This window comes from Schistocerca gregaria, chromosome 1 (assembly GCF_023897955.1).
Source record: "Schistocerca gregaria isolate iqSchGreg1 chromosome 1, iqSchGreg1.2, whole genome shotgun sequence".
NCBI classification, from domain to species: domain Eukaryota; kingdom Metazoa; phylum Arthropoda; class Insecta; order Orthoptera; family Acrididae; genus Schistocerca; species Schistocerca gregaria.
In genome coordinates, this window is record NC_064920.1 from 544,637,287 (window position 1) to 544,649,558 (window position 12,272).

At 37.7% G+C, this 12,272-nt stretch overlaps 1 protein-coding gene across 1 annotated transcript in view; it reads right to left on the reverse strand.

Annotated features, from left to right (window-relative positions):
* LOC126355867 (CAD protein) overlaps window positions 1-12,272 on the reverse strand; it is a 526,936-nt gene that overhangs the window by 22,474 nt on the left and 492,190 nt on the right. The window contains exons 28-30 of the mRNA XM_050006369.1: window positions 6,031-6,353; window positions 5,181-5,322; window positions 5,022-5,092 (exon numbers count right to left, since the gene is read on the reverse strand). Of these exons, the coding sequence (XP_049862326.1) occupies window positions 5,022-5,092; window positions 5,181-5,322; window positions 6,031-6,353 (536 nt within the window). The remainder of the gene's footprint in view (window positions 1-5,021; window positions 5,093-5,180; window positions 5,323-6,030; window positions 6,354-12,272) is intronic.

Consider the following 12,272-nt stretch of genomic DNA (forward strand, 5'->3'; position numbering starts at 1 on the left):
GCGGTGCGGTCCCCTACGGCACTGCGTAGGATCCTACGGTCTTGGCGTGCATCCGTGCGTCGCTGCGGTCCGGTCCCAGGTCGAAGGGCACGTGCACCTTCCGCCGACCACTGGCGACAACATCGATGTACTGTGGAGACCTCACGCCCCACGTGTTGAGCAATTCGGCGGTACGTCCACCCGGCCTCCCGCATGCGCACTATACGCCCTCGCTCAAAGTCCGTCAACTGCACATACGGTTCACGTCGACGCTGTCGCGGCATGCTACCAGTGTTAAAGACTGCGATGGAGCTCCATATGCCACGGCAAACTGGCTGACACTGACGGCGGCGGTGCAGAAATGCTGCGCAGCTAGCGCCATTCGACGGCCAACACCGCGGTTCCTGGTGTGTCCGCTGTGCCGTGCGTGTGATCATTACTTGTACAGCCCTCTCGCAGTGTCCGGAGCAAGTATGGTGGGTCTGACACACCGGTGTCAATGTGTTCTTTTTTCCATTTCCAGGAGTGTATTTATAATGAGTGTACTCTACACAGTAGTAAATGTAATGTACATACTTAAAGATAAAGGTGAGAAACTTGAAATACAAATCAGCATTTAGCACAGCAAGCATTAGGCAAGGTGCAAAGAAATAATAAAGAATAGAATAAAAAAATACCTTTTATTTTATATGTCTTGAAACAAAGTTTGAACAACCATATCAGTTAGTTTTGTGTCTTTAGTATGAGCTACTATTTATTACTGAAGTTATACCACATGTTTTTGTGCCTTTATTTTGCTGTAATTCTGAATAACACTTTAGTTTTCATTAGAAGTTTTTCTTTCAATTGATAAAATAGACATACTGGCTAGTCGTCCTTCACTCACTCAAATCCCATTTAATAATAAACTGGAAAATTTATTGGGCTGTCCATCTAGCAGCAAGATCCACATTTGTGTGGGCTGCACTTAGCTGTCTACAATATACTACTAATTCTTACAGCACCTGCTCCTTCTCAAGCCTGCCATAATTTTCAACCAGATTCTCCAGTGCTATGGGTAGAGTGTCATCAGAAGCTTAAAGCAGAAATTTTGTTTGAACAATTTGGAAAGTTTCGGTAATTTCCTTCATGGCTGTGCATCATTGTGACAATTCTCAGGTGTATCAGTCTCTCCATTCAAACAATGACTGATAAAATATTTTGGGAATCAATAACCCAGTGTCAGGAGCTACTTCACCTGGCAGAGTATTTATTTGTCCTCCTACCTTGTCAGACACTGTTTATGTCCACATAACCTTATTTTTAGTGCCAAAACTAACAGCTCATTTATAACTAGTTTGTTCCCTCAGTAAAAACTGGAAGAGTTTTTAATTTGGCAGTTCTTAACCCAAAGTCAGTTTTGGAGACTGCAGATACTGATAGACAAAAATTTACTTCCAGTAGTATCATGTACCAAGAGTCGATGTCACAATGGCAAAATCGCATATAGTTAGAAGGAACAAGCTTTCTGCATATCTAGTATTATAGTTTGCCTTGAATAGATCTTCATACCTTTCAGAGTGCTGACAACTGCTTCCATGTCTTCTTTTTATAACTAACTTAATTGTAATGAGCACTCTGATGTGAATTAGACAATCATTTCAAACTTTTTCCTGTTCCCTCCACACTCCATGCAAGTAATTCTCATCCATACATAGATGACAAGAAGAATATAAATTATCTTTGGTTCCACAACAGGTGATGCTAGAGACTGCATGAACACCACAGAGATTTGGGGAAGGATTAACACAGGGACTGAACAGACCTTTTGGGCTGTATTCTCATACTTTTCACTGTTCTCCTCCATGTACAACTGGGACTGATGCAGCATTTTCATAACCTCGAGCAACACAATATCCAGCCCATCTTTCTTCAGCTGCCACTGAATATCTTCTGACGTATCTTATACAGACCCCCCCCCCCCTCCCCCTCCCCCTGCCGACATGGATTTTCGAACTTCCACAATGTTGTCTTTCACATGGACATATCTAATTATTTGATAATATTGGGACAGCTCTGGGTTCATCAGGAGCACTGTTGCAAATTATTCCATAATATTTAGTCTTTTTATATCTGCAATAATCTTTTACTTAACTTTTTTGGATGAAAATCATTTTGTATCCATTTTGGAAAATAAGATGGTGCTCTCTTTGACCCACCAATGAATTCAAGTTTCAAACAAAGCTCTTTTAACATCGCATCATATTTCACCATCAACTGCACCAATTCTCAGAAATTTCCTGTTTGCCAATGAAGCACCTTCACAGTGACTGCAGAAAGCAAGATTTTTCTCAGCTAAAAATAATGTAATATCTAAAAGATGATGTAAAATGTTTCTCCATTTAGTCTCCTCATAATTAACAATCCTCTGATTATTTTTGTCAACAGTTTTATTAAGTTTCAAGCCCAAAGAGAGTGTTTTCTGTTTTTCTAATTGGTAGATGTTCAGGCAATGATTCATGCTGAGTAATTTTCTCATCATTTCTATCTTTATCTTTTTTCTTTCCAGTATTATGTACATCAAGTCAGTATCATGTACAGAGAAGCCTTTAAAAATTGCACGCAGCAGGCTTTTCACTTGTGTGTGTACTCTCAGTATCAATAATTATCAGTATGGCAGAGCCAGAGTCAACACCATGGTCTTTTGCTTAGAAAGCTAGAAAATGTTGGTGTCAGAGGCCCAGCCTATGAATGGGTAAAGTCATATCTACAAAAAAGACACCAAATAGTTGAAGTCTTGTACAAAGAAGGAGAAAGTTTAACTTCCTATCAATCAGATAAACAGTGTTTCAAATACGGTGTGTCGCAGGGTTCCGTACTGGGACCAATCCTGTTCTTGCAGGTTGTAAATGACCTGGAACCATCCAGCCCTAACTATAAGTACATTAAATATGCCGATGACACAAATATACTTATCAAAGGAAAGATCCAGGAAGAGCTCCAAAATAAAAAAGAGCACTACACATGCGTCAAAGTGGTTCGCAATGAACAACTTAATAATAAACACACATAAAACAAACACTATGCATCTACACACAGTGCAGAATAACCAGCCTTTAACTGCAACCATAGAACTGTTAGGCAAAATACTTGAAATTGTAAATAGCACAAAATTTTTGGGAGTTTGGATCCAAGAAGACCTAAGATGGCAGAAACACACACAACACCTATATAGTAAATTAAATACCATTTTTATAGTATAAAAATTCTTGCTCGATGCACATCTATGGAAGCCATAAAAAATGTGTACTATGCCCAAGCAGAATCATTACTAAGATATGGTTTAATTTGCTGGGGAAATTCACCATCCAGCAAAAGCTGTTTTATAGCACAAAAAAGAATTATAAGAGCCATGGAAGGCTTAGCACCTCAACCTTCATGCAAACCCTCATTTAAAAAGCTTCATGTTCTTCCATTACCATGCCTATATATCCTGGAAACAACAATGTTTGTAAGGAAAATCGTAGATGAAAATAACAAGATTGCTCCAAAATATCCATTCATACAACACAAGAAATAATCATAATTTACATACGCAGTTTTCACATACAATATTAAAACAAAAAGGATCCTTGCAAGCAGGAAAAAAAACTACATAAAGAAATTAAGGCAATAACTGGCATGCATAAATTCAAAACTGCAGTGAGTGACTACTTGCTACAGAACTGTTACTATAGTGTTGATGAATTTTTATGTACAATATAAATATGTGAATTTTTTTCACTTAAAAAAAGGGGGAGGGGGGGGGGGGGGAGAGAAGAAGAAGAAGAAGAAGAAGAAGAAGAAGAAGAAGAAGAAGAAGATTGCAATATTATTTCAGTGACAGGTCTTGGTATCCTGTAGGTTTGTAATAGAGTAGACAGCAACTGTTCAGGTGAATGTTGTATACAAAATTTACATTTTGGATGTCAATAAAGCCAATTCTTCCAGTGGATAAAACCGTTTTTTTTTATTTTACTATTACATTAAACATTATTTATTTATCAAACAATTATTCTATCATTTACAACATGTTTCAATATTACAGTATTTATTTGCTGCACAACAGTGTAAAGACGCCCAGGGCAGATTATCTCCTCTCCTCCTCCCCCCACTTTACTCCATTAGTGCACCCCCTCCCAAACCCACTCGCCATCACACCCTGCAGCACAGCCTGCTGATGCTGCATCTAGCAGCCCATCATCCTGTCCCCACCACATCCTACACACACTCACAGGCGAGCACTACAGCATTTTCTCACATCCCTACCCTACTGTCCACACCTCTCCCTGCCCCATGCCTTTCCCATGTCCCCACTATATTGCCCGCTGAGACCACTACTCACTGCAGTCAGACAGCAACACCCAGCCACAACAGTGGCCATGTGTGTGAGTTGTGCATTGTGCACACGTGTTTTTTTTCTAAATCTGAAGAACTTTGTTTGATAGCTCAGTGTACTTTTAAATGTGCCTGTCTGCCACATAAAACCACCTCTATGAGGAGAGTATACCCTAATTCAGACTGTTTTTATTCCACCTGGAGTTGCCAGAAGCTCTAAAATGTGATTTTTCTAACTCAAATTGTCACCTGAAATTTTCGATCCTCATGCTTTGCTTCCTAATTAATGCTAATGCTTTAAATTTGTTACTGATGTAGTACCCCCTGATGTGTTTCATTGAACATGTTTTTTAAAACTAAGAGAAACCATTTGCAGAAAACCAACCAAAAATCCTCATCTATCATTGTTGGGATTTACTATGATACTCATGTCATATGCAAAGGAACTAATTTTACTTTATGTGTACTGAACTGAAGATCGTTAACACACACGAGGATCAACACCTTCAAAATGTTCTAGACAGTCAATATAAACATATATGTAACAAAATGATCTAATTCTGCAAATTTAGATTACTAAACAATAGCAACATATAGAAAAAAACATATTTCCCTTCAGCACCAACAATGAGGCCTTTGTAAGGATTAGTTCTGAAATAATTTTTGTTGTACTTTTAGTAACTTACAGAAACAGCTCCTGGTTCTGGATGCCTCAAGACGACAACATCTGCATATCCAGCCATCACCTGAACTGAATCTGGTGAGTATAAAACAAATTACTCAGTTTATTCAGATAATTAACTTTTGAGCAAGTTAATGAGAGCCATTACAAATAAAAAGCTTACCCTCCAGTGTTTCACCCTTTTTAACAGATGATGAACTCTCGTCCATATAGATTACTCTTCCACCAAGCCTCTGCATTGCAGCTGAAAAGCTGCAACTAGTTCGTGTACTCACTTCATAGAAAACGGAAGCCATTACTTTCCCCTGAAATTAACAAAAACAAAAATGTACATGGTTGTCAAGAACATTCAAAAAGTAAGATTGGACTAGCCACAGAAAGAATATATCTGCAGTAATAATGCTTCAGCATTTGCTCTCTGATACATAAAAATATCTTTCAACCCACCTGCCCACATTGTTTTGGCATTTGTAAGCTCACTAAGCATACACCACCACCAGAGGCCTCTGCATGATTATTTCATGTAACAAGTCATTTGGATACACTTGGAATAATTCAAGTGTTCCAGACTGTGGAGTGAAGTTTATGCTATTTTTCACTTAATAACTTTCACCATTTTTTACACAACTTGTTTGTTGTTCTAAAGTTACACTTACAAACCCACTGCAGTTACAGAAATTTAATAACTTCTTGACATCCTGTTATTTGGCAGTGAAATGAGTTAATGAGTATCATTTACCAAAGTTGGTTTAATAAGTGTTCTAGTTGATAGCATTTTACAAAAAGCAATCGTTTTGGACTAAAAGTTGAGGTAAATACGAAATAATCCTATTAATGGTGTATTATTATGGATATACAAATTAAAACAACTTACATTTATGTGAACAATTTAGGAATCTTAGACACACTGTATCATGTACTAATAATATTTAGACAAGAAAGGAAAAAAAAGTATTCAACATGTGGAGCTAACATTACTATGCACACAATTTGTTCCCGAAAATGGAAGTTACCCGTAATACGTGATCCAACTGCCTCTCCTTTTGCACGAATACTCTTAGTGTTTGTGCAAGATTGAATATTTCATTCAGCTGGTCCTTAGTGAACATACTGACAGAAAGAACATGTTGACCAGTGAGCCCATGGCTGAATGATGATGGCTGTCCAGGAACCACACTGGGGAGATTGGGAATGCTGTCACTCTTGTATCGCAACAAGGGCAATGGAGAAATACTTCGCTGTGGTGCTGCAATTGGAGCAAGTCCATCATGGGTAGCAGGAAAACCAGTTTGTTGTTTTGATGAAGCCATGTCCGATATCAACTTAGAATATTTTTCTGAAAAATAGAAGAAAGAAATTTATGTAATACAATTACAGCAAATTCCGATTTGCATATTTATTTCATCACTAACTGTACTTAGCCATACATTGCTGTGGCTCTGTCTGGTTCAATGAAAAAAAAAGGAAACAGATGTTTATAATATGTATAGCATTTGATTATGAGGCATGTGAGAAAAGTAATGAGACTAACAACACTGTGAATGATCTTGCAATGCTGTGTTGCTCTACTTGTGTAGACTGATTTGTTGATTCCATCCCAAAGTGCAGTCTGAGCTTCAGCATCATACAGCCATCATGTGATTTCTGACAGTAGTGTCAGTGAATGTTTTCTTGTTGTGTATTATGAAAATGGAACAGCAGAATTTACAAAAACATTATAACTTCAAGTTTTGTGTTAAATTTTGGGTACCCATAATTTTGACCTTTATAAATTTGAAAGAGGCCTATGGTGAACATTCTTTATCAACAGCACAAGTTATCCAATGGTACAAATAATTTTTGGAAGGCTGAGAACTAGCTGATGACTAACTTCACTCAGGGAGACCATCTCCAAAAACCAACGAAAGTGTCAAATGTGCACGTACTTTTGTGAATTTGTTCCTCCAGGACAAACTTTCAACAGAGTGTTTTACAAAGATGCCCTTCAAAGACTTATGAACAGGGTGACCTGAGTGACACCAGACATTGCAGGCAAGTGGATGTTGCATCACGACAACGGTCCATGTCACACGACCACTTCTGTCACAATTTCAAAATTGAAAAATGTCTTAAAATTATGTCATTTTGGAACTCTGGAAAACATTAAAAAAGAGTGTGACTGACATGTTAAAGCCCCTACCAAGTGAAGCCTTTCAGCATTTCTACCAAGACTGGGAACAATGATTCCACTGGCGTGTAGGTACTAAAGGAAACTACTCTGAAGGGGATAATATTGTTGTTCAAAGAAGAGGGGGGGGGGGGGATTTTAGTAGACAAAAAGAATCAGTCTCATTACTTTTCCCGCAAAAAAACCAAACGCACTCTACTTGTGTAGACTGATGTGTTGATTCCTTCCCAAAGTGCAGTCACACACACACACACACACACACACACACACACACACACACACACACACACACACACACACACACACGTGTGCGCACAGAAAAAGTTCGTATAAACATAGGTCCACAAATGTTATCTACGGAGTTATGGCTAATAAAAGATTTCGCCTGAAATTGAGCAACTTTGCTAATATGAAGCCACAGCAAAACTGTAAGTAGTTAAAGTACAGTAAGGTTTACATTTATTTTGTTGTCATTGATCTGGTGAATCTAATAAAACATGTCCCAGATGTATATCTGCAGTAGTTTTCCTGAACATCCAGAGAAGCAAAGATGTAATTTCATAAAATTTTTAATTTATTAACTAATTAGCCCAATTTGTTTTTTAAATTCCAGACAATTGCACAAAGTTTTCAACAGAAGTTATTGAGAATTTTGTTTTGGAAAAATAATTGTAATAATGTTAACTGAAACTGTATGAATGTGTCAGATAATCTGCTTTTATTAATACCATAGCACACATGAATTCATCATGTTAAGCCAGAAAAAACAAAGCTCAGGAAGTTTTACAGTTTACATACAGTTTCACAATACATTACATTTACAATAAATGTCCAAAAATGTCTCCACCAAGTTCAGTGCATTTAGTTGCATCTGTATGAACAGATTTTGTTGCTCGTTTCAGTTTCACCGGGTTGTTCTTAATTTTGTCTATTGCATTCACAATGGGAGCAAGTAATGCCTCATGTGTATTGAATTTGTCCGCATAAACTATGTCTTTCATTAATCCCCACACACAAAAATCCATTGGCATTAAATTGGCTGATCTGGGTGGCCACAGGCGTGTAGCACCACAACCAATCCATTTCTGGGAAAATGTTCATTTAAATGTGTAGTAACAGTGTTGGTGAAATGTGGAGATGCATCGTCATGTTGAAAATACATTTGCAATCACATAGCAAGTGGAACATCTTCAAAAAAGTGGGGAATTTCTTCGAAATTTTAAGTATTTCTCACCAGTTAAACATCCTGGGAAAATAAATGGTCCAATAAAATGAGTGTTGATTAGACTACACCACACATTTATGCTAAATCACTGCTGGAAATTGCATTGCACTGTTGCAAGTGGGTTTGATTCAGACCATACGTGTTCATTATGTAAATTGTTTATACCGTATCAAGTAAACTGTGCCTCATCAGTAAATAAAATGTATTTGTGTAATGGCCAATGAGTATTTAACCAGTTGCACAACTCCAAGCAAAGGGCAGGGTCTCCTGGAGGTAAATGATGAACTTTTTGTTTATGGTAAGGAGACAGATTATTGAACTTCGGTGTATGCCATACCTTAGACTGTGAAATGCCTATTTGTTGAGAGATACATCATGTACTGGTACTCAGGCTATGTTAAACAGCACCCATAATATCATCATCATCATCATCATCATCATCATCATCATCATCATCATCATCATCATCACGTATCAAGTGCTCGTACTGATTATAAACATTAGGTAGAGAATCTGTCTCCCCTAACATTCAAAATACTCCTCTAATGGTTCATGCATTCGGAATCCTCTGAGTTGGATAATGTACACAACATTTGTTAACTGCAGCCATAGCATTACTGTCACATTTGCCATAAATAAACACCATACCAGCATATTCCTCTGTCATAAATTTGAAAGGCACCCCTATTTCATAAATATTCTACATTATTCCAACTATTACTATGTGGTTTCACTTAAATACCAGTTTTTTTATGTTCTTTCACTGAACAATACAGAAAACTAACTCTCTTCAAGGTTAGGAAATGACAAACAACTCACTAATGGTTGCCAACAATGACATAAATGTTTCTACATTCTTAATAGAAAGTAAAAAAAATTACTTGTATAAAAATCTTTGCAGTAGTTTTCCAGAACATCCAAAGAAGCAGATACACATCTGGGACATGTTTTATTAGATTCACCTGTACAGTAACAACAACATAAATGGATACCGTGCCTTACTTTAACCTTTTACAGCTTTGTGATGGCTGCATATTTTAAATAAATAAGTTAAAAGCTTTCTGCCAACAACATTTCCCTATTATGTATTTTATACAAAGGGTGGTCAGAGATAATCTGAAATGTTTGCGAGGCTGTTGAAGGTAGATTGTGCTTAGAAATAATTGTTAATAAAATTCAACACACTTTGCTGATCCAAATTAATTAATGTTCAAGTTAGCCAATTAGGTCATTGAAAGTACAAATTCAAATGACCCACCAAAAATGGTGTCACCAAGCACATGCTTCATTTAGTTTTCTCAAACCAAGCAAGAGAGTGATACAAAAATTAGATGTGGGGCAGTAGTAAATATCAAACCCGAGCCAAAGGAAGAGCTGTCTCATGCACTGTCGTCTACGCTATGAGAACAACTGACACACTAACTGTATATAGTAGGTCACTTGATTTGTATGCACAATGGCCTGATTAGGTAACTTCAATGCTAATTAACTTGGTAACAGTGCAACATACTTTATTTTTTCTTAACAATTATATTTCTCGGTGTAACCTGCCCTGCAACACCAGTACAACCTGTTCAGACTGTTTCTGACCATCCTGTACACACAGGGTGGACCATTTTAATCCATGGTGGAGAATAACTAAGGATGGAGATGAGATAACAGCAAAATGTTTGGGATAAAAGTTGTAAGTGGCAAAGAGGGTCACACATTGCTACTAGCAGCCATGACTTTCAAGGTTATTTTCTAGGTGATTTGAAGGTTGAAGTGTTTTTTTTCCCCCCACAGGAACCCTAATATTTGAATATTTGATTCAAGATTTGTAAAGACTGGCAAATTTCATGTATAAAATGATTCATTATTGAAGTTTCCCATTTATACACTGAAGAGCCAAAGAAACTGGTACACCTGCCTATTACCATGTACATCCCTCCCACAAGCATTGAAAAGTGCCACATCTAATGTCTGAAGTACCCATGGAGGGAACTGATTCCATGAATCCTGCATAGCCGTCCTATCTATAAGAGTACAAGGAGGTGATCTCTTCTGAACAGCATGTTGCAAAGCATCCCAGATATACTCAATAACGTTCATGACTGGGGAGTTTGGTGGCCAGCGGAAGTTTTTACACTCAGGAGAGTGTTCGTGGATGCAGTCTGCAGCAATTCTTCATGTGTGAGATGTCGCATTGTTGTGCTGGAATTGACTAAGTCTGTGGGAATGCGCAATGGACATGAAATGCATGCAGATGGTCAGACAGGATGCTTACGTACGTGTCACCTGTCGAAGTCATACATCTAGACGTATCAGAGATCCCATGTAACTCCAACTGCACACACTCCACACCATTACAGAGCCTCCTCCAGCTTGAACAGTCCCCTTGCTGACTTTTAGGGTTCACAAGATTGTCTCCATACCCGTACACATCCACACATCCATCTAATTTGGAACGAGACTCGTCCGAGCAGACAACAAGTTTCCAATCATCAACAGTCCAATGTCGGTGTTGATGGGCCCAGGCGGGGCATAAAGCTTTTTGACGTGCTGTCATCAAGGGTACTCTACTGGGCCTTGGGCTCTGAAAGCCCATATCAATGATGTTTCGTTGAATGGTTTGCACACTGACACTTGTTGGTGGCCCAACGTTGAAATCTGCAGCAATTTGCGAAGTAGTTGCACTTCTGTCGCATTGAATGATTTTCTTCAGTCATCATTGGTACTGTTCTTACAAGATCTTTTTTCTGGCAGCAGCGATGTCAGAGATCTGATGTTTTACTAGATTTCTAATATTCATGGTACACTCGAGAAATGGTCATATGGGAAAATCCCCACTTCATCGCAACCTCAGAGATACTGTTACCTATCCCTCATGATCTGACCATAACACCACATTCAGACTCACTCAAATTTTTATAACATGCCAATATAACAGCAGTAACTGATCTAACAACTGCGCCAGACACTTTTTGTCTTATGTAGGTGTTCTGACCACAGTGCAGTATTCCGCCTATTTACATGTCTCTGCAGTTGAATATGCATGCCTGTAAGAGTTTCTTTGGCACTTCAGTGTATATTACGTATTTTTTTTTATGTGATGTGTATATAAAAATAGATATGTAAAAATGCTTGCATTTACCTGCTATGTTGTGTCAAAATTTGAAAGTAGTAGGTGAAGAACTTTCAGATGCTTAAGATTTTGAACGTACAAACATTTACATTTTTATTTACACAGATTCATAAAATTATCTAACACTCACATTTATAGAAATGGTAATGGTTAAGGTGATGAAATCTACAAAGTCCATCCCTTAAAATTAAAAACGATTTGTTACCCTTTTTTATGGAAGTATATTTATGTAACAAAAATATAATCAATTACTACAGAACATGATTGCATGCAAACTGCAAAACACAAAAAGACAACCTGAGCTAAATGTTTTGTTTGAACTTTGGGGCTGATTCCCTTTCTTAACCAGCGAGTTTGCTTGACTGTAAAAGCTCACTGTTGTTACCACTATGGCTTCTGCACACAAAAGAACATAAAACAAATCAGAATCAGTTATCAGAAGTCACCTTTCCCATCCTAGTAATGTAAAATGAGGAAATAAGGTATGAGAATGTTATAATTCATGCCTAATGAAACCTTGTGAATAGTGACTTACTTTATTTGGCCATGTTTTGCATTTCAGATGTGTGCATGTACAATGGCCCTCAATGGTACCCTTTCATCTATTCAGACAGTGCACATTCCTTTATCTTGTGATCAGCATGCATAACATTTGCAATTTCTGTTACATATTAAATTGTCACTGTGAACAGTTTAACTGATGCTTCCATGCAATAATGATGAAGCTAAAATTGTATGT